The following is a 22703-nucleotide window of genomic DNA, read 5'->3' as shown; positions in this document are numbered from 1 at the left end:
GCAGGCAGATTCTCAACCACTGTGCCACCAGGGAAGCCCCATTTGTGATCATTTACTCGGCCATCTGGGATTCAGCCTCAGTGGAGTGGTCATGAAAAACCATTCCTTTCTGAAGGCTTTTCCGTGACTTAAGAGAGGCAGTGCAGGGCTTAGCATCTCAGAAGACAGCAGACAGGGTGAGATTGGTTCGGTCAGACATCCTCGAGTGTGTGTACCGCAGAGTGTGGTGGCTTACAACCGAGAATTAGAAAATCTCACCGTGTGTTGTAGCTCTGTCCCTTCACCTGGGTGAATTCAGACAAGCCATGTCACCAATCCGGCCTCAGCTGCTTACTGGATGATCTCAGACATCCTTTCTGGTCTTAAAAATGCTAAGATTCTTGAGGAACACATAATGCAATTCTTTGACATTGTTCATTTCCAAAATGCAGTTTTGTGTTTGACTTCCATTAACAATGGTGGGAGGGATGGAAGGCTGCCAGTGACTTGTTCTACAGGACTTGTTTTTCTTTTATTCGCAGGTACGCATGAGTCAGCTGGAAGTGAAGGAAAAAGAGCTCAATAAGCTTAAACAAGAAAGTGACCAACTTGTCCTCAGTCAGCATCCAGCTTCAGACAAAATTGAGGTGGGCTTCGTGAGATTTATATTCTTACCGGGGGAAGAAAGGGGACACTTTTCCGAAAATAAGACTATGCAGATGAGTGGTTCTTATCCACCATAAAGCCATGACAAGTTTATTTTATCAATACCCTAGACCAGGGGTTGGCAAGCTTTTTCTGGAAAGGACCAAATAATAAATATCTTAGACTGGCAGGCCATTTGGTCTCTGTTGATATTAACTCTGCCGTTGTCGTGTGAAAGCAACCATAGCAACGTGTAGATGAACGGTTGTGGCCGTGTGCCAGTGAAACTTTATTTATAAATGCAGGTGGTGGCCTGGATGTGGCCCTTGGGCTGTAGTTTGCTGACCTCTGCCCTAGACTGCCATCTGTGGGCTGTGCTCAAGGCTGACATTAGCTGGTAGCGCTGGTATGACCATTTTGATTGTTTAAAAAAATCCAGATATTTCCGTATCGGTTGGTAAGCATCACTGCCTTCATCCCCCACAGGCCCTCTTCATGGCAGGTACCTTTGTAACCGAAAGTAGGGGGGGTCCAGCTGTTTGCTGCTCAAAAGCTAACAAAGAGGCAAGGTTGGTGGAAAGGAAAGTTCGCTTTATTTTGGATGCCGGCAACCTGTCCAAAGGCCACCTCCCCCCACTTAACAATCCCGAGGCAAGAGCTTTTATCGATGGGGGTAGGGGGCTGCCTGTAGAAACAGCACAGTCAGCTCTGACAGTCGTCTTGAAATTAGTCATGCCGCGGTCTGATCAGCGTCATCTTGATTGTTTCAAGTGCAGTTAGTCTTTAGTTCCAGGGTCGGTTTGTTCCCATTTCTTTGAGGCCAATTCTTAGAACTGTGGCAGCTTATGTCATGGCTACAGTCTGGTCATCATGTAGTTCACTTCTTCCACCTGGTGTGGGTTTCAGTATCTATTAGACAGCTCACAGGATATTGTTCAGAATATTATCTATAGCCCTTGAGGAGGAACTAAAGGTCCTTGACTAAGCTTAATGAATAAACTATTGTTATTTAGTCTTGCTGGACTGTTTCTTTGTTTCTGCATTTTCTCACTTCTCTGATTAAACTTATTCTTTGGCTAAAGTTTTTCCACGGACAAAAGGCAGGTTGAGGACATGGGGGGCAAGGACCATAGTGTCCTGCTGTGTTTCACCTTGGACCTCTGCATGATCTAGCAGCTGTACAGGAACAGGGCTTGGTGCCCCAGTGCTATCCCTGTTCTGATTGTTCTGTTTTGATTGGTCAGTAGCCATGCCATTTGGATGAATATTTTGACTAATACTCCTAATTATATCCATTTGTTAAAGTTGTTTTTTTGGGTTTTTTCTGTTTTTTTGGCCACCCAGCTTGCAGGATTTTAGTTCCCCAACCATTGAACCCGGGGCCACGGCAGTGAAAGCGCTGAGTCCTAACCACTGGACCGCCAGGGAATTCCCAAAATTGGTTTTAAAATTTAATTTCTACCATACCAAGAGTTCCCTGTTGGGAAATTCTGGTTTCAATTTTTAGAAAAAAGTTTGCTTGATTTGGAATTAGATAAAAAATGCTTCATGGTTTTCATTCAGGCTCACCTATCTATGGAATAATGGATGCCTCTCTATGGCTGAATGGTGGAGAGACAGCTGTTGTTTTCTTGTTTCAGGCATATATGGATACTCTCCAGACACAGTGGAGCTGGATTCTTCAGATCACCAAATGCATTGATGTCCATCTCAAAGAAAATGCCGCCTACTTTCAGGTTTTTATACCTAGTAATCATTTAATTGTCTTTTGGGTCTTCACAGCTTCTCTTCCGAATGTGTCTGAAAAAGCGCTGAAAACAGTCTTCACGCTACGGCGTGGATACTATTTATTGGTTTTTAGTTTAGAGGAGCACAGATTGGTCACCAATCATTCTTGCTGTCACATAAGTTAATATACTTTCTGCTGTAATTCTTTCCTTTAACCACCTATCAGATAGACTCGTAGGGAAGATAATCCTTGAAGTTGAAATACTAGGTGATGCCGCGTATTGAGTTGCTTTTAATTGACACGGGGTCACCCGCATCCTTAACAGTTTTTTGAAGAGGCCCAGTCGACGGAAGCCTACCTGAAGAGCCTCCAAGACTGCGCCAGGAAGAAGTACCTGTGTGACAAGAACATGCCCCTGCAGTGTCTGCTGGAGCAGATCAAGGTGTTGGAGGTACTGTCTCAGACCCCAGGCCCTTACCCGGGAATAAAACAAATGCGCCCACCGACTCAATTCAGATTATCTGGATTTGTACTGCTCTATAGAGCAATGAGTACCCAAAGCTCAAGCAAGCATTGTCTTCATTTTCAGTGGCTTTTCTCAAAATACATTTCTTTGCGCGATCAGCTGCTGTGGCACGTTACTTCTGCTTCAGTAGTTACGGGTGCTCAGAACAAAACCGGAGAGAACACCGATGACGTAACGTGAAAATCCCTTCGGAAAAGCGTACTTCACATATTGTCAGCATAGCCTTTTTGCAAAGCGATATTCTTTCCCGCCCACCTAATTCATGGCTGTGTTGCCTCTGTAGTGGCTTCTTATGAAAGGTACCTGTGGTCCCTGCCGACAGATGAATTGGTGGCTTTTTACAGCTGATGCAGCTACAGCGCTATCTAATTTGTAATGTCATGATAGCTATAGTAATGCCGTTTGAAGGTCTTTATCTCACTTTCAGAGAGTATCTATGTTCGAGTATGATTTTATTTGCAATTGCAGAAAGAATGGGAGAAAATCCTTGAAAACAGGCGCCAGGTGCAGAACTTGGTAAACAAGTCCAAGAGGATTGTGCAGCTGAAACCTCGGAACCCGGACTACAGAAGCAATAAACCCATTATTGTCAGGGCTCTCTGTGACTACAAACAGGACCAGGTGTGTACTCGGCTAGTCAGAATGCTGCCAAAGTTGTCCCTTTCTTTACGGATGGATTTTTGTCCAGGGCAGAATTTAATTTAGGTTTCAGTGAGTACCCTAGTAAATGTCTTTCTTTTGTATACAAAGTGGCAAGCTGTTGAAAAAATGCAGTGATTTTTGTTCTGAGTTGTATGATAGTTGCAAATAAGTAGGACAATAGTTATTTTTAAACTATTCTAATTCTATTTTAAGGCTTAAGCCTTCTTTTCTTCCAATATGCAATTAGCATCTGTGATCCCTCTTTAAATTTCTGAAATTAAAAAAAAAAAAGAGAAACGTGGCCATTATGCTGCATGTAAAGGGAATGTCATTGCGGATTTTATGCATTAAACGAGCACATCAGTTCTGTAGGCTCAATGGTAAATACAAACATTTATATAGAAAGATGACTTGTTTTTAGTCATTATTTATGTAATTCCCACAGCTCTATTTTCTTATAAAAATTATGGAGGACTTAAGGAATAAAAAATGTGATGAGTTGGTGAGATGGACGTTCTAAAACAATGGAGTTTATTCTACCACGCAGAAGTGGTTTTATAACTTGGGTGGAGAGAAGTAAGAAATCTAAAGGGAGATTGAAATACCTCCATGTCGAACTTGTTACATTTTAGTAGTTAAGATAGTTGGCATATTTTAAATACCCATTTTAAGAAGCTATTTAGATGCTGGAGTTAATTTAGGAAGTTATTTTTCGGGGGACCTGATACCAAAATTTTTTTGTTTTTATTTAACAATTTTAAGAGCAAATGAATGAGACAAGTGACTGCCACACATTGAAATCTACGATATAAAACACAAACTCAACAAAAATAGAAAAGCCAGGGGGTGAGTTTCTGCTTTACAAAAGGATTGCTCACTTCACCGGGGGACTCCCCTGGCTGTCCCCTGGAAAGTCACTCTACCTCATTCCCTTCAGACACACCTTGTAGGCTCACCTGTCTTATTTAAAGCATCAGTCGTGTTGGGTTGTGTCAAGATCAGCTTCAATTGAGGCAAAAAATACTAAGAGCAAAGCTGAAACAGCACATGGTCGCTTCTGCTGCTTCTGTTCTTGAGCAAAAAGATAAAAATGTGGGCTCGTGGATAAAGCCAAACACGGTGCTGCTTGCCTTGCAGAAAATCGTCCACAAAGGGGACGAGTGTATCCTGAAGGACAATAATGAACGGAGCAAGTGGCACGTGACTGGCCCGGGGGGCGTGGACATGCTCGTGCCCTCTGTGGGCCTCATCATTCCTCCGCCCAACCCTCTGGCCGTGGACATCTCAAGCAAGTACGTCTTGAACTTCCTTCTGGCCGTGACATGAACGCGGGTGGGGAGAGATAGGGCAGACGCTGATCCAAGACACTTAGACACACCGCTCCTTACTGCTGTCACCTCTCCCCAGAGGGGGACCCGGTGAAGGTCCCTTTGCGTTGTCTTGAGGTTTTATGTTGCAGATACTGTGGTTATCATGGGAAGATGAAAAAGAATGTCTGACAGTAGAGGAGCTCATTCTGGCCATGCACCTTAAAGACGTTGTTTCGAAATTCTTCTGCCTTTTAGACAGTCAGTAGTTTGGCCTGTAGCCACAAATAGAAAATGCACTCAGCATCAATATTTGGCCATCAGTAGGTGGCGCATTCATTTGACAGACCGTCCAGGGGAGATTCTTCCAAACCTTTTATGATGGAAGTCTTCAGCCCGCTCAGGGTGGGGTGAGAGTAGCCCAATGAGCCTGTTTCCAAGCTCCAGCAGGCGTTCTGTGACCCGAGACCCATTTCTCACTGTTGCCTGCACGGCGCCAGACCTCCGTCAATTAAAAAGTTGTTGACAAACAACCCAACAACCACAAATTGTACAGCCTGTTTTGACCAAAATGATTCCAATGTATCGAAACCCATGTCGGTCATTGAGAATGTACTTTTGGGTATTAGTCTAAATCCATTGAAATGTTGAATGTTTTGCAAATGCCCCATTCACCCATTGCTCTGTTAGTTCTCCTTTGAGTTTTCTGTGCCATCGGGGGAGCGTGGCCAGGTTTCCCGTTTGGGATGAACTTGGAGAGCCGGGCTAGCGTGCTTTCCCTCTGCGCCTCCTAGGATCGAGCAGTACTATGAAGCCATCCTGGCCCTGTGGAACCAGCTCTACATTAACATGAAGAGCCTGGTGTCCTGGCACTACTGCATGATCGACATCGAGAAGATCAAGGCCATGACCATCGCCAAGGTACGTCCTCAGGACCACCCGCTGCCTGGAGGGGCCCCCCAGCTGCTCCCTGAAGTGCAGTTTCTACCAGGCAAAACTAGCTGTGCAGCTGATGCTTTTGTGCGTCAACAAGAGAGTCAGCTGAGCCTTCCTTAGAGGTTCTAGTCCGTCCAACACAGGATGGGAGGGATTCGCACCCGGCCGGTTAAGAGACAAACAGAAGTACTAATTAAAGTTACCGGACAAGCCAGAAGTCCCTGTAGGAAAGGCATGAGGTCCTGTGATACTCAGGGTCCCACTCTCCTTAGATGTAATGGAAAGTGAGGGCATAGTTATTGACTGGATAGCACAGAAGTAAAAGGTGGGATTGAATTCTTGGAAGCATTAGTTACCCTAGATCAGTGGTTTTCAGGTAGTGGCCCAAGAATCCAGGTGAGGGAGTCCTTTGGGATGACAGGGACAGCAGGGCGGAGAGGGGCAGGGAATGGGTAAGTTTGGGGCTTCCCTTTACCCCTTTAACTCTTTTCAGTCAGAGCAGCTTTGCTGTGATCTGCTTGACATTTGGGGCTTCTGAGTCCTATTTCCTTTGAAGAAGAAAATTCCATAGGCAGAAGAAAATTGACAACCCACTGCTATGGTTCTTAGGCGCAAGCTCTAAATCATCAAAGACCTTTTCTGTCTTAAGGGGTCTTTGAGGGGCGTTGCCTCAAGCGCCACCAGAGTAGTGCATTTCCCGGGAAGCTTTCTTGGCCACGCTCTGGGGCCAAGAAACACGCCCCGCCTGGTTTATTTCCAGCTGAAAACGATGCGGCAGGAAGATTACATGAAGACAATATCTGACCTTGAGTTACGTTACCAAGAGTTCATCAGAGACAGCCAAGGCTCAGAGGTGTTTGGAGACGATGACAAGAGGAAAATACAGACCCAGTTCACGGACGCCCAGAAGCATTACCAGACCCTGGTCATCCAGCTCTCCGGCCACCCCCAGCACCAGACAGGTGGGTTTAGAGCCAGTCCTTCTTTGCAGCCACCGTACATGCCGTTTTCAAAAGAAAGTACGTAGTTTGCCAAAAACTAGTTGCAGAATCACTTCTTTGCAAGATCGTATATCAAAAGTCATTGAGATGCTAGGTTTTCAGAACCAAATCAAAGGAAGTAGCGACACTTTTCATGCAGCATGGATGGTTTTTTGAGGCCTTGCGCCCTTCTAGCCAAGAAGTCTCTGATTTTTGTGGTCCTAACATTTTTACAGTAACCACAACTGAAATCACTCATCTTGGTTCCTGCCAAGCTGTCAACCATAATAAAGTAATTGAAACCAACAGAGAAAATGACAAGCGGGAAACGTGGTTGCTGATAGAGCTCCAGAAGATTCGCAGGCAGATGGAGCTCTGTGAGAGCAGAATGACCCTTAAAAACGTCCTTCTGGCAGATCAAGGGTGTTCGCACCACATCACAGTGAAAATAAACGAGCTAAAGGTAGGTATCTGTTAAGGTTTTGCTTGATCCTAGGTATATTTATATTTAACTGTGAACTGGTAAAGACCTCCTGGTTTAAATATTTATAGGCAAGAAACCTTCATTTTCAAGAAAAGAGGCTTCTGGCACAATTTCCTTTTTTCTTTCCCATGCTGCCGAATCTGTGGAAAGATACCAGGCTGGGGATTAAACCACCTTTGCTGTTAGTTTGTGGGCCGCTCAGTCTGGCTGCAGTGTTTTTCCTTTTCTGCAATGTAGTGCTTTGTAGATTTCGAAAGTTTTCACAGACATTAATTTGGCTTCTGCCTGAAACAATCTATGATGTGGGCTAGACAGGTAGAATGATCTTACTTGTAGACAGTAAGGGGTGGGGTAAGAGCTGCAAGCCGTCGGCCGAGCTGGGACTGCAGCCCAGGTGTTTCAGTGTCAAGCTCAGCGATCTCTTCCGCTCAGCCAGGCCTGGGCACTGCACTGGGATCTCCGAGGTATATATTCTAAGGAAGAGGGTCACATTTACCCAGTGCTGGTAAGGCCTCTCTGATGAAGGACATGAAAGGTCAACTCTCACTTGAGTTGTTCACATTTTGTGGGCCTTTTGAGGACATGAATGACGGTGAGAAGCATACAGCTAAATCAAAAGCGCTTCCCTTCTTTTTGGACAGGGCTTACAGAATGATTCTCAAGCAATTGCTCAAGTTCTCAACCAGCTGAAGGACATGCTAGCTAACTTCAGAGGTTCGGAAAAATATTGCTATTTGCAGAATGAGGTATTTGGATTGTTTCAGAAACTGGAAAATATCAATGGCGTTACAGACGGCTACTTAAATAGGTAAACGCGACTGACACTGACCTCAAGATATTTGGCTTTTCTCAAGCTTCGTTTTCTGAGACTTCATTTGCCTTATGTGCTGGTTGCTGGAGCTGTTGCCTTATGGTTTCTCTTTTCATTGGAGCCTCACTCACATTCTTCTGTGCTTCTGAGAGAGGGTCCTCCAGCCTCGGGTGCCAATCCCATTGTTCTGAACTGTCTCTTCCAGCCAAGGCATCCTCTAAAGGCCAGAACTTAGACTTCTTCCATTGATGCAAGATGGTGTTCTGAGTCATGAAAGAGGGAAAAAATGTATTGCTCCGCAACTTATAAAATAAGCAGAGTAAATTTTTATCTGCTTTAATATTGTTCCCTTTTATGAAGAGTGGCAAGAGCCCAAGAGAGTTTCCAAGTCTAATTATGTCGCCGGCAATTTTATTTTCCTCTTTGGCTCCTGACAGCTTGTGTATGGTGAGAGCACTCCTGCAGGCCATTCTCCAGACAGAAGACATGCTGAAGGTTTACGAAGCCAGGCTTACTGAAGAGGAGACAGTTTGCCTGGATCTGGATAAAGTGGATGCTCACCGCTGTGGACTGAAGGTAAGGAGAAGGGTTGAACAGCGAGCGGCCCGGTTTGTGGGAAAGAATACAGGACTACTCAGTCCCCGGTGGTAGAGTTTCACTAAGTCTTCATGAGTTTGGAGGATTACTGGATTTCGTTGGCCACACGTGGTTGACATCAGCCGTTATCTCTAGAACACTGTTTTCCAGGGCGTGTTGGCAGGACCTATGTGAGAAAGTCGTTCGTGGTGAGATTAGTCTGGGGAACGCGAGTTAAACACAGTTAAGCTGGTACTGTAGTACTTCTCAGAACCTTTAATAGGTTAATAGATTTTATAATTTTTCAGGAACGGAATGGAGTGTGATGATGTAGCATTTCTCAAACTAATTTACACATCGAATCCTCTTTTTTTTTTTTTTTTTTTTTTTAACGAGTCGGCACAAGGAACTAGGTCACTGGCATAAATATAGGGAGATGCAATCAGTAGGTATATTTTCCTTGCGGTGTAGCATCAAGTGGGAATGAGGTTAATTTGTACTTTTTTTTTTTTTTTCCTCCTGTGACAGAAAATTAAAAACGACTTGAACTTGAAGAAGTCCTTGTTGGCCACCATGAAGACAGAACTGCAGAAAGCCCAGCAGATCTACTCCCAGACTTCACAGCAGTATCCACTCTACGACCTGGACCTGGGCAAGTTCAGCGAAAAAGTCACACAGCTGACAGATCGCTGGCAAAGAATCGATAAACAGATAGACTACAGGTGTGCCAACCTCCTTCCACACTTTCTTCCCATTTGGTTGTTCCCAAGATAATGTCGCTTGAAGTCATCACTATAAAAAACAGTGGTTTTGTTTTGTGTGTGAGTTCAGCATCCTGGGAGCTCTCTTCACGCACTGGCTGTGGGCAGCTTTGTTGACAACAGGAAGAGAGTATATCCAGTAGCCAAGCTTGAACCAACCTGTGTCAGAGGCGCTTCAGGTTTTAGGGAAATAATGGAAGCCATTGATCCAGCTCTTTCGTGACCTGTAAACTCCTATTACAACTGTTGGAAGGAGTAGCTCCTTTGAGGGAGCGTTTTCCAAAAGTTTGTGAAAATTAAATCTTATACAAAAGAAATGCCTTACTGCAAATGAGGGTTTAAAAACATCTCCTGAATCTTGCTTGTAGTTTATTTTACTAGCAGTGCTTCTTAAAAACATCTCTATTGATACATAATTCACATGCCGTATAACTCACCCACCAAAAGTGTCCAAGTCACTGGTTTTTAGTATATTCAGAATGTGTAACCGTCACCACAATCTAAGTTTAGAACATTTTCATCACCCTTAAAAAGAAACCCCATATCCACTGGCAGTCCCTCCCCATTTCCTCCCAACCCTCCAGCCCCAAACAGCCACCATTCTACTTGCTGTCTCTATAGATTTGCCAATTATTCTGGACATTTCCTATAAATCGAAAGATACAATATGTGGTCCTTTGTGACTGTTTTTTTTCACTTAACATAATGTTTTCCAGGTTTATCCATGGTGTAGCACGTGTCAGTACTTCATTTCTTTTTATGACGGTATAATATTCCATTGTATGGCTATACCACATTTTGTTTATTCTTTCATCAACTGATGGATATTTGGGTTGTTCCCAGTTTTTGGCTATCGTGAAAAGTGTTGCTACAAACATTCATGTATAATTTTTTGTGTGGATGTATGTTTTCAGTTCTCTTGAGTATGTGCCAGGTGGAATTGCCGGGTCATCGGGTAACTCTGTGTTAAATACTTTTGCGGAGTGAGAGCAATATTAAATAATTTTATTATCTCTGTTTGCCCCAGATTATGGGACCTGGAGAAACAAATCAAGCAACTGAGGAATTACCGTGATAACTATCAGACTTTCTGCAAATGGCTCTTTGATGCCAAACGCTGCCAGGATAACTTAGAATCCATGAAGTTTGGCGATTCCAACACGGTCATGCGATTTTTGAACGAGCAGAAGGTATAAGGCAATTTGTCATTGCATAGATGTCACTGGGTGTAAGCTGTACTTTCCTCTGGTTTTCATAGCAGTACTTAGGTTTAAAGTGATACATTTTTTAAAAACTTTATTGAAGTATAGTTGATGTACAGTGTTGTGTTAGTTTCAGGTATACAGCAAAGTGATTCAGTTATACATATATATACATTCTTTCTCATATTCTTTTCCATTATGGTTTATCACAGGATCTTGAATATAGTTCCCTGTGCTGTACACACTAGGACCTTGTTGTTTGTCCATTCTATATGTAATAGTTTATGTCTGCTAACCCCAAACTCCCAGTGCATCCTTTCCCCCTGCCACCCTTGGCAACCACAAGTCTGTTCTTGCTGTCTGTGAGTCTGTTTCTGCTTCATAGATAAGTTCATTTGTGTCATATTTTAGATTCCACAGATAAGTGATATTATATGGTATTTGTCTTTGTCTTTCTGACTTACTGCCCTTAGTATGATACTCTCTAGGTCCATCCATGTTGCTGCGAATGGCATTATTTCATTCTTTTTTATGGCTGAGTAGTATTCCAGCTGTGTCTATATACCACATCTTCTTTATCCATTCATCTGTCAATGGACATTTAGGTTGTTTCCATTTCTTGGCTGTTGTAAATACTGCTGCTGTGAACATGGGGATGCATGTATCTTTTCATGAAATGATAAATACTTACTATTACTAGTCCATTTTGTGAATGCTTAAATAGTGTCCAGAGGAAAAGCAATTGAGATATTTACAAAGAAATGCAGTTGTGAACATGGAAATAATGTAACGACCGTCATAGTAAAGTATCTTTATAAACTGAGGTGATAGGACCAGAAGAGAGTGCCGGCCAGATAGTAACCTCTTAGATCATAAGAAGTTGAAGATCTTTCTTCTAGTTTCTGACTAGAAAACTTGCTCATCTCCCAAGGTTTAACTGTGAGACGATGGGGTCTGAACATGTAGTCATAAACTGAGGGAAAAAAAACAAGTTACAGTGGTTAAAGAGTGAAAAAAACATTTATTTTAAAATATGTGTACATTTTAACATTTGTAAATATTTCCTTTTCTATATAGAACTTGCACAGTGATATAAGTGGCAAACGAGACAAATCAGAAGAAGTACAAAAAATTGCCGAACTTTGTGCAAATTCAATTAAGGTATGTTGGTTTCACAAAGAATGTTGATGTTTCATCAAGAATATTATTAACCGTGTTTGCTTCGGCAGCACGTATATTAAAACGAATGATACAGAGATTATTAGCCTGCCCTTGTGCAAGGATGACATGCAAATCCATGAAGTGTTCCATACTTTTTTTATAAAAGAATATTATTAACTACATTATTTTCTGATTCACTTTAAAGATTACAGACTTCTTGAGGAGAGCGATTATGGTTTTTATATGTTCTCTCGTGAACAGACTGTAAATGCTGTTATCCATTAGCTTGAATTGATTATACATTGGCAATATCTACGGGAATGGGCCGGTCTTCATCCTTTAGACTGGGGGTGTGTGCAGAGATCTCCATTTTGCATATAAACTGGTGCTACTTGGTTTAATAGTGTCATATGATGCTTGGACACTAGCAGCACGTGATGGCCTTTGGGGTTGGACATTAGAAGTACAGCTTGGTGATTTAAAGCTGGGGAACTGTAGCCATCAGTGACTCCTTTTAAGTCAATTAAGTATGTTTTTCTGAAACGTTATTATTCTGCAGGATTATGAACTGCAGCTGGCGTCATACACCTCAGGACTGGAAACTCTACTGAACATACCTGTCAAGAGAACCATCGTTCAGTCTCCTTCTGGGGTGATTATGCAAGAGGTAGATATGTCATTACCTATCTCTTAGAGCTCGCCCCTCCCTCTGCATCTTCTCTTTTCCCTGTCCCCTTCCTGTCTTCCCTACCCTCCCTGAATTCATCTCTTGCTATAGGGTATCCATTCAAAAAGGTTTAATAGGTTATCCTCTCTCTAGTGTAAGTCATCAGCATAATGCATTTTAGGGAATGATCAGTGAGAAGTCTGGGACTATTGCTCATACAGTAGAATCTTTGCAGAAACTGGGCTTAAATTCTGGGTTTAGTGAGGGGGGCATTTAAAGAGTGGAAAATATCCAGTCGATTTCTGAAAGACAACTTCTTCTCAAAGGTGTCAGAGAACATCACCCATCAGATGGTTTAGGGGGAACACCCTGGAGTGATGAGGATGAAATGTGAGGTTTTTGGCCCTTTGTTTCATTGCACTTTATTCTTTTATTGGGTTTTGGAATTAGCACAGGTGAAAGAAGGGAATTCACTCTTTAAAATATAATTTCACTATTGGATTGTTTTAGAAAACAGAATTGGTCAGCTTGCATAGGACTTCTTTTGAATGCAATACCTTTGATTTTTCCTTGCACTTCTTTTCTCCAAGGCTGCAGATATCCATGTTCGGTACATAGAACTTCTTACAAGGTCCGGAGACTATTACAGATTCTTAAGTGAGATGCTGAAGAGTTTGGAAGATCTGAAGGTAATTTACTTTATTTCCTTGGAGGATCAAAAAAGAAAATAGAATGGAACTTAATTATTACTGCCTCGTTATAACATGAATTTGGACATACTCATTGGTAAAACTGTATTTCCTCTAAACAGTTAGTATAATATAGTTTATTCATAAATCATGTGTCAGTCCTGTTCTCCAGTACACTGCTCGGAACGCACTCAGGTAATATTTTCAAAATTATAGCTATTTTACCTTGCCATAACCCCCAGTAATTTCATTTAATGTTTGGTCAAGGAATTTGCTTTCTTTCTTTCTTTGTGTTAAATTAAGAAGAACATCCAGGACTAGCTGGATTTGAATTTTCCATGTCGAGTTATTGTTTAACTTACTCATTTCTAATATTCGAATTGAGTTTATATGGAAACTTACTTGATACCTGGAAATAAAGGAAACATAATTTAGGAAATCATAAGCTTTTGGTCTTGGAAGAAATTCCCTCATTCACAGATGAGGAAGCTGAAACTCAGAGAGGGTAGAGCCCTTACTAAGATCACGCAAGCAGTTGACGGAAGGATTATGACAAGAATACAGATTTCTTGAATTTTTTGTCCAGTAGCTTTTGCCTTGTATCAGTGTCTACATGTGTGCTCGTGTGTGCGTGCTTGTCTGTGTGTGTGCAGGTGTGTAACAGGAAATGAGAAAGCACGTTGGTCTGGGGGGGGGAGGAAGTACCACTTCTTTCTTATGATGTGAGGCGTCTTTCTTTCAACACGCTCTCTGATTTCCCTTCCACAGCTGAAAAATACCAAGATCGAAGTTTTGGAAGAGGAGCTCAGGCTGTGCCGAGACGCCAACTCTGAAAACTGCAGTAAGAACAAATTCCTGGATCAGAACCTGCAGAAATACCAGGCGGAGTGTTCCCAGTTCAAAGCAAAGCTTGTGAGCCTGGAGGAGCTGAAGAGACAGGCTGAGCTGGATGGCAAGTCAGCCAAGCAAAATCTAGACAAGTGCTACGGCCAAATCAAAGAGCTCAATGAGAAGATCACCCGGCTGACTTACGAGATTGAGGATGAAAAGCGAAGCAGAAAAGCCATGGAAGACAGGTTTGATCAACAGAAGAACGACTATGACCAGCTGCAGAAGGCGAGGCAGAGCGAGAAGGAGAGCCTTGACTGGCAGAAAATGGAGTATGAGAAAGCCACCAAGGAGAAGGAGTTCGAGATAGAGAGGTTGAGGGTTCTTCTGCAGGAGGAGGGTACCCGGAAGAGAGAATATGAAAGTGAGCTGGCAAAGGTAAGAAACCACTATAATGAGGAGATGAGTAATTTAAGGAACAAGTACGAAACAGAGATTAACATCACAAAGACTACCATCAAGGAGATATCCATGCAAAAAGAGGATGATTCCAAAAATCTCCGAAACCAGCTCGATAGATTCTCAAAGGAGAATCGAGATCTGAAGGATGAGATTGTCCGGCTCACCAATAGCATCCTGCAGACCACGGAGCAGCGGAGGCGGGCAGAAGAGGATGCCCTGCAGCAGAAGGCCTGTGGCTCCGAGATGCTGCAGAAGAAGCAGCATCTGGAGATGGAGCTGAAGCAGGTCATCCAGCAGCGCTCCGAGGAGAGTGCCAGGCACAAGCAGTCCCTGGAGGAGGCTGCCAAGACCATCCAGGACAAAAACAAGGAGATCAAAAGACTCAAAGCTGAGTTTCAGGAGGAGGCCAAGCGCCGCTGGGAATATGAGAATGAACTGGCTAAGGTAAGGAACAATTACGATGAGGAAATCATCAGCTTGAAGAACCAGTTCGAGACGGAGATCAACATCACCAAGACGACCATCCACCAGCTCACCCTGAAGAAGGAGGAGGACACCAGCGGCTACCGAGCCCAGATAGACACTCTCACCAGGGAAAACCGGAGCCTCTCGGAAGAAGTAACAAAGCTGAAGAACGCTCTAGCCCAGACCACGGAGAACCTCAGGAGGGTCGAAGAGAACGTCCAACAGCAAAAGGCCACGGGCTTGGAGATGTCGCAGCGGAAGCAGCAGCTGGAGGTGGAGCTGAAGCAGGTCACGCAGGTGCGGGTGGAAGAGAGCACGCGGTACAAGCAGTCTCTGGATGATGCCGCCAAGACGATCCAGGATAAAAACAAGGAGATAGAGAGGCTAAAGCAGCTGTGCGAGACAGAAGCAAAGCAGCGCAAGTGTCTGGAGGATGAAAACGCCAAGTGGCAGAGGGCGCAGTGTGAGCTGCAGAAGGCCTACGGCAGCGCCACAGAGACGATCGGCAAACTGAAGGCGCAGGAGCAGGAGCTGATGTGCCTGAGGGTTGACTACGAGCGGGTGTCCCAGGAGAGGACCGTCAAGGAGCAGGACGCCACCCGCTTCCAGAGCTCCCTGAAGGAGCTGCAGCTGCAGAAGCAGAAGGTGGAGGAGGAGCTGACGTGGCTGAAGAGGGCGGCCTCCGAGGACTCCTTCAGGAGGAAGACGCTGGAGGAGGAGCTGGAGACCCTGCAGAGGTCCCTGAAGGAGCAGGCCATCAAGGTCACCAGCCTGACCCAGCAGCTGGAGCAGGCGGCCGTCGTCAAGAAGAGGAGCGAGGACGAGCTGCAGCAGCAGCGGGACGTGCTGGACGGCCACGTGCGGGAGAAGCAGAGGACCCAGGACGAGCTGCGTAGGCTGGCCTCCGACGTGGAGGCCCTGCAGCGGCAGCTGCTGCAGGAGCAGGAGAACGTCAGGCAGGCGCAGGTGCGGAACGAGCACTTCCAGAAGGCCGTCGAGGACAAGAGCAGGAGCCTGAACGAGAGCAAGATCGAAATCGAGAGGCTGCAGTCGCTGACCGAGAACCTCACCAAGGAGCACCTGCTGCTTGAGGGGGAGCTGCGGAACCTCCGGCTGGAGTACGACGACCTCCAGCAGAGCCGTAGCGCGGCTGATCACCACCAAAACGCCACCATCTCGGAGCTCCGGAGCCAGCTGCAGATCAGCAACGCCCGGACCCTGGAGCTGCAGGGCCTGATTAATGATTTACAGAGAGAGAGGGAAAATTTGAGACAGGAAATTGAGAAATTCCAAAAGCAGGCATTAGAGGTATTCACAAATATTTGATCGCTGCTTCACTCCCTCTCAACTAATTCCCTCCACAGTCTTCCCAGCTGGGCTGTGCTCTTGCTGCTGGGCTGGATGCTTGCACACGTCTCGCTTTTCTTTTTGATGCTGTGCTGCTGTCTGTCCTGATCCAGACGCTGCTTCGGGGTAATTTCAGTGCAGTTTGCCCGTCTCTTCTACTGCCACATCGGGTGCCCATCCCTGTGTAACCCGCACTTGGCTCTGCTTTTCGAACTTTGGCTGGGGTGTGACATCTGAGATCACTTCCTCTCAATGTTCCACTCTGTTTTCTAGAAGGTGGCTCTTTGTGAGCTGTGACATACGTTTGTAATTAAAGTTTTCCTGAACAGAAGCCACATTAAATGGGTTTTCTGTGCAGTTTTAAAATCACTTTCTTGCTTGCTTATGTGATTTTTCTGCATGCGTTATTCTGTGCTCTTTTCATCGTGGCCCTAATATGTTTCTTTTTGTTTGACTTTTCTTCTTTTAACCCCTAATTAAAACACTTAACCTCTTTAACTTCTAATACGTTTGACTTCTGTAGACAATATTTGTGTGGGGCTGGGTGAGGGGTGTGTGTATGTCCGTAGATTTGTATTGCTTTATTAAACATGTGAGTATAGCTATAACAGGTGAAATGTAGGTACAGCAGGTGGGATAACCTGGAATAAAACTCCCCATATGTGTTTAAACCATAATTACTATTAAGAGTAAGCCAGGTCTACAGCTGCTCCTATTTCCTTCTGTGGAAAAATATGGAAAGTATAGAAGCCATTTATCAAAGTGGCAACATGTATCTACAGAATTTTTTTCAGGAACTTGTAAGATAACAAAATAACAGCATACTCAAGGAAAAGAAAAGGGCCAATATGTAAATATACTTTTTTTTAAAATATGGGAAAAGAAGTTAAATGATAATGGTCCTGTGATATGATCACATCATTATTTTTTCCCATTTCTTTCTTTTTTGCATTCTAGGCATCTAATAGGATTCAGGAATCCAAGAATCAGTGCTCTCAGGCGGTGCAGGAGAGAGAGAGCCTCCTGGTGAAAATCAAAGTTCTGGAGCAAGACAAGGCCAGGCTGCAGAGGCTAGAGGATGAGCTGAATCGCGCCAAAGTGACCCTCGAGGCAGAAAGCAGGGTGAAACAGCACCTGGAGTGTGAGAAACAGCAGATCCAGAATGACCTGAACCAGTGGAAAACGCAGTGTTCCCGCAAAGAGGAGGTTGTGAGGAAGATAGAGTCCGAAAGAGAAAAGAGCGAGAGAGAGAAGAACAGCCTTAGGAGTGAGATTGAAAGGCTCCAGGCGGAGATCAAGAGGATCGAGGAGAGGTGCCAGCGGAAGCTGGAAGATTCCAGCAGGGAGACCCAGTCCCAGCTGGAGACAGAGCGCTCCCGGCTTCAGAGGGAAATCGACAAACTCAAGCAGCGCCCGTACGGCTCCCACCGCGAGACCCAGACTGAGTACGAGTGGTCCGTTGACTCCTCGAAGCTGGTGTTTGACGGACTGAGGAAGAAGGTGACGGCGTTGCAGCTGTACGAGTGCCAGCTGATTGACAAAACAACCCTGGACAAACTGCTGAAGGGGAAAAAGTCAGTGGAAGAAGTTTCTTCTGAGATCCAGCCTTTCCTTCGGGGAGCAGGAGCTATCGCTGGAGCTTCCGCTTCCCCTAAGGAAAAGTACTCTTTGGTAGAGGCCAAGAGAAAGAATTTGATCACCCCAGAATCTACGGTCATGCTTCTGGAGGCCCAGGCGGCCACTGGTGGTATAATTGATCCCCACAGGAACGAGAAGCTGACTGTTGACAGCGCCATAGCTCGGGATCTCATCGACTTCGATGACCGCCAGCAGATATACACAGCAGAGAAAGCCATCACTGGGTTTGATGACCCATTTTCGGGCAAGACGGTGTCTGTGTCCGAAGCAATCAAGAAAAATTTGATTGATCGGGAAATCGGAATGCGTCTGCTGGAAGCCCAGATTGCTTCAGGGGGTGTGGTGGACCCTGTGAACAGCGTCTTTTTGCCGAAAGATGTAGCCTTGGCTCGTGGGCTGATTGACAGAGATCTGTATCGGTCCCTGAACGATCCCCGAGACAGTCAGAAGAACTTCGTGGATCCGGTCACCAAAAAGAAGGTCAGTTACATACAGCTGAGGGAAAGGTGCAGAATCGAACCGCACACCGGTCTGCTTCTGCTGTTGGTACAGAAGAGAAGTATGTCCTTCCAAGGAATCAGACAACCCGTGACCGTCTCCGAGCTGGTTGATTCCGGTATATTGAGACCATCCACTGTCAATGAACTGGAATCAGGTCAGATTTCTTATGCTGAGGTTGGTGAGAGAATTAAGGAATTCCTTCAGGGTTCAAGCTGCATCGCAGGCATCTACAATGAGACCACAAAACAGAAGCTTGGCATTTACGAGGCCATGAAAATTGGCTTGGTTCGACCTGGTACTGCCCTGGAGCTCCTGGAAGCGCAAGCAGCTACTGGCTTCATGGTGGATCCTGTTAGCAACTTGAGGTTACCGGTGGAGGAATCCTACAAAAGAGGTCTGGTGGGCATCGAGTTCAAGGAGAAGCTCCTGTCTGCGGAACGAGCTGTCACCGGCTACAACGACCCTGAAACGGGAAACACCATCTCCTTGTTCCAAGCCATGAACAAGGAACTCATCGAAAAGGGCCATGGCATTCGCTTGTTGGAAGCGCAGATTGCAACCGGTGGGATCATCGACCCGAAGGAAAGCCACCGCCTGCCCGTTGACATAGCGTACAAGAGGGGCTACTTCAATCAGGAGCTCAATGAGATTCTCTCGGATCCAAGTGATGATACAAAAGGATTCTTTGACCCAAACACTGAGGAAAACCTTACATATCTGCAACTGAAAGAAAGGTGCATTAAGGATGAGGAAACGGGGCTGTGTCTTCTGCCCCTGAAAGAAAAGAAGAAACAGGTGCAGACATCACAAAAGAATACCCTCAGGAAGCGCCGAGTGGTCATAGTTGACCCGGAAACCAACAAGGAGATGTCTGTCCAGGAGGCCTACAAGAAGGGCCTCATAGACTATGAAACCTTCAAAGAACTGTGTGAGCAGGAGTGCGAGTGGGAAGAAATAACCATCACTGGATCGGACGGCTCCACACGGGTGGTCCTGGTAGACAGGAAGACGGGCAGTCAGTATGATATTCAAGATGCGATTGACAAGGGCCTCATTGACCGGAAGTTCTTTGACCAGTACCAGCACGGCAGCCTCAGCCTCACTCAGTTTGCTGATATGATCTCCTTGAAGAATGGTGTCAGCACCGGGAGTGGCGTCAGCGAAGATGTCTTCAGCAGCTCGCGACATGAGTCCTTAAGCAAGATTTCCACCGTATCCAGCGTCAGGAATTTAACCATCAGGAGCAGGTCTCTGTCCGAACCCCTGGAAGAATCAAGCCCCATCGCAGCCATCTTCGACACGGAAAACCTGGAGAAGATCTCCATTACGGAAGGGATAGAGCGGGGCATTGTTGACAGCATCACTGGGCAGAGGCTTCTGGAGGCTCAGGCCTGCACGGGCGGCATCATCCACCCAACCACTGGGCAGAAGCTGTCCCTCCAGGATGCCGTCTCCCAGGGCCTGATTGACCAGGATATGGCCACCAGGCTGAAGCCTGCTCAGAAAGCCTTCCTCGGCTTTGAAGGCGTGAAGGGAAAGAAGAAGATGTCGGCAGCAGAGGCAGTGAAAGAAAAGTGGCTCCCCTATGAGGCCGGCCAGCGCTTCCTGGAGTTCCAGTACCTCACGGGGGGCCTGATTGACCCCGAAGTGCAAGGGAGGATAAGCATGGAAGAAGCCATCAGAAAGGGGTACATCGATGGCCGGGCAGCGCAGAGGCTGCAAGACCCCAGCAGCTACGGCAAGATCCTGACCTGCCCCAAAACCAAGCTGAAAATATCCTATAAGAATGCCATGAATCGCTCCATGGTGGAAGACATCACCGGCCTGCACCTTCTGGAGGCCGCCTCGGTCTCCTCCAAGGGCCTGCCCAGCCCTTATAACATGTCTTCTGCCCCAGGCTCCCGCTCCGGCTCCCGCTCTGGCTCCCGATCCGGTTCCCGCAGTGGGTCCCGGAGAGGAAGCTTCGATGCAACGGGGAATTCTTCCTACTCCCACTCCTACTCCGTTAGCAACAGCTCTGTTGGGCACTAGTAGTTGGCTGGAAATGGTTGCTAGACCTTGGCTTTCATTTATATGAATTTTCACTTTACTAAATAATAGAAAAAGAAAACCTTGTGCTTGTAGGATAGTGATAGAACTTTCTAGGCTTAAGAAAATGTAGCCATGGGGGGAATCAAATGGTAAAGGCTGTTCTGGCTTTTTATCTTCTTAGCTTACCTGAACTAATGTCATACACTGGATGTGGTGCATAGGAAGTAGTAATCAGTTGTAAGGATAACACAAATTGAATCTAAAGTTTGTTTCTTCTCTTCTGTCTTTAGATTTTTGAGTGATGCTTCTTGAACTTCTCATGGCCTATAATCCAGATTTCTGTTCTTGGAGATAAAAATTAAATTGACCTTGTAGTCATCAGTCTGCAGCTCATCTAAATATTTCCATTTTCTGTATGAGGAGAAAATTACCCTATTCCCCCCCTCCCCGCCAAGCAAAGAATCCCCCTCAAACCCAAGCATTTTGCAATGAGTCTCCTTGGATTGCATGACCCATATACTCTTAATTGTACCTGTTTGGTTTGGTATTAATTTGACTGTATGTGCATGATAGTAGCAATCTTTGCTGTTCTTTGGTCAAAGTTTTCTGTTTATTTTGCTTTTCATTTTCTATGTACTTCCAAAAGGTGTCTTTATGAAGTTTGCTATTCTGGCAATAAAGTTTTAGACGTTTGAAGTTTTTGCGTTTTGATTTAATAATATGTTCATACACACAAGGGCATTTAGCAGAAGCTTTTTGTTTATTGTAAAATGTGTCTGAAACTGTTTACTAAATACCTATTAAGAAAGACCATTAAAAAACTGTTTTAGTTCTGAATTCCTGTTAGAAGTTGGTCTTCTGAAGGTAGTTTTTTCAACATTTATGTACCAGGTAGAGTCCTTTAAAGAAGCCTGTGTAAGGAGGCCAGGCAAGAGGTCAATACCCACTTCTGGCTTATTCTGGACAGTGCATAGCATGGGGAGAAGTCACTGTCATACCCTTCAAAAAACATGAAGTGGCTAAGATTCCATTGTGGGTAGCCGTAAACTACATGGTTGCATTTTTGTCCCCAAAGAGGAAGGAATTGACCTTGAATCTATGAAACATTCCTGAAGAGTTTTTGCTTCTCCGTTGAAGGACAACGAAATATAAGCCTATTTTTTGGATCAAAGAAAACTTTTGAAATTCAGACATTTGTTATTAAATTAATAATACTTTACTGATTGCCTGCTATGTCTAGTATTGGGCTGGGTACAATGAGGATTCAGTAGCGTTTATAAGACCCTGACTTCAAGGCACGTACAGTCTGGATGGGTACAGAAGACACATGTAAAACAATGAGTGGGACAACTTTCATATATCAGAAGCATATATTAATACAATCAGACACATTTGATGGTACAATAGAAACTAGGAAGACAAATGAAATGCTAATTGTGTAGAATAAAAACGATCATACTCTAGATAATCCTTAACTTAATTGGGGGGGCTTTTGGTACTTAGGGTGAAAACAGCACTCGTTTCTTCCTTACCTCGCCTCTCTTTTTCTTCCTCTTGGCCCCCTCCCAATTTGGAGGATTTGCTATTAATTTCATTCACTGAATATTGAGTTCTGTGTGCCACACATGGTCCAGAAGCTGTGGATCTAATGGGAGAAGTACCTGGTACAGAAATAGCCCTTGTAGTTTAAAAGGAAGGAAAGTGCGTGGGAAATACTATGTTGAAGGAAATGAAGGAGGATCCTTACGCCAGAGCTGGGGGGGCTGCATTAGCTCGGGCTGCTGTGATGAGATACCACAGACCTGGTGGCTTAAACAAACATTGATTTTCTTATAGTTCTGGAGGTCAGAAGTCCAAGGTCAAGGTAGATGCCACCGGGGTTGGTTTATGGTGAGAGCTCTCTTCCGGGCTAACAGGCAGTGAAGGAGCTCTGGCATCTCTTCCTCAACTTAGAAGGACACTAGTTTTGTCACATGAGGGCCCCACCCTTATGACCTCATTTAACCTTAATTACCTCTCCAAATACCGTCACATTGGGGGTTTGGACTTTGAATTTTGGAGGGCACAGAATTCAGCCCAGAATAGAGGCCTAACCTAGAACAGGGGTCAGGAGACCTCTTTAGGAAAATGGTGATTGGACAGATTAACATGAATCAATGGAAAGGAGTTCTTCAGGTTGAAATGGTACACCCCCTCCAAGCTGCTGCCAGAGTTGTCATTAAGCTGTGAAATGAGAGGGCTGGATCCTGGAGAGAGGGCATACTTGACCTGGGCTGAGTTTTGATCTGGTTCACGTATACTGTACATCCACAGAAAAGGGAACTGTATATGTAAAA

General features: G+C 44.9%; 1 protein-coding gene and 1 non-coding gene across 4 annotated transcripts in view; both read left to right on the top strand.

Annotated features, from left to right (window-relative positions):
• Positions 1-21063, top strand: part of DSP (desmoplakin) — a 41670-nt gene extending 20607 nt beyond the window's left edge. The window contains exons 8-24 of one of the 3 annotated variants that reach the window (XM_068557596.1): positions 522-626; positions 2265-2360; positions 2679-2804; positions 3348-3500; positions 4659-4813; positions 5623-5749; positions 6525-6726; positions 6981-7207; positions 7870-8036; positions 8477-8615; positions 9144-9337; positions 10404-10566; positions 11656-11739; positions 12299-12406; positions 12997-13095; positions 13864-14361; positions 17155-21063. In XM_068557596.1, coding sequence (XP_068413697.1) covers positions 522-626; positions 2265-2360; positions 2679-2804; positions 3348-3500; positions 4659-4813; positions 5623-5749; positions 6525-6726; positions 6981-7207; positions 7870-8036; positions 8477-8615; positions 9144-9337; positions 10404-10566; positions 11656-11739; positions 12299-12406; positions 12997-13095; positions 13864-14361; positions 17155-20367 — 5856 coding nt within the window. In that variant the 3' untranslated portion in view covers positions 20368-21063. Of the gene's footprint in view, positions 1-521; positions 627-2264; positions 2361-2678; positions 2805-3347; positions 3501-4658; positions 4814-5622; positions 5750-6524; positions 6727-6980; positions 7208-7869; positions 8037-8476; positions 8616-9143; positions 9338-10403; positions 10567-11655; positions 11740-12298; positions 12407-12996; positions 13096-13863; positions 16159-17154 lie in introns of all 3 variants that reach the window. The other 2 variants (XM_068557595.1, XM_068557593.1) reach the window with 2 other exon arrangements.
• Positions 11792-11895, top strand: LOC137774293 (U6 spliceosomal RNA). The gene has a single exon (XR_011075822.1). It is a non-coding gene; the product is annotated as a U6 spliceosomal RNA (small nuclear RNA).
• Positions 21064-22703: the final 1640 nt, after the last annotated feature.

Source organism: Eschrichtius robustus, chromosome 12, assembly GCF_028021215.1.
Source record: "Eschrichtius robustus isolate mEscRob2 chromosome 12, mEscRob2.pri, whole genome shotgun sequence".
In the NCBI taxonomy this organism is placed as follows: Eukaryota; Metazoa; Chordata; class Mammalia; order Artiodactyla; family Eschrichtiidae; genus Eschrichtius; species Eschrichtius robustus.
The sequence above is the reverse complement of the archived record's forward strand: the minus strand, read 5'-3'. Positions and strand labels throughout refer to the sequence as shown.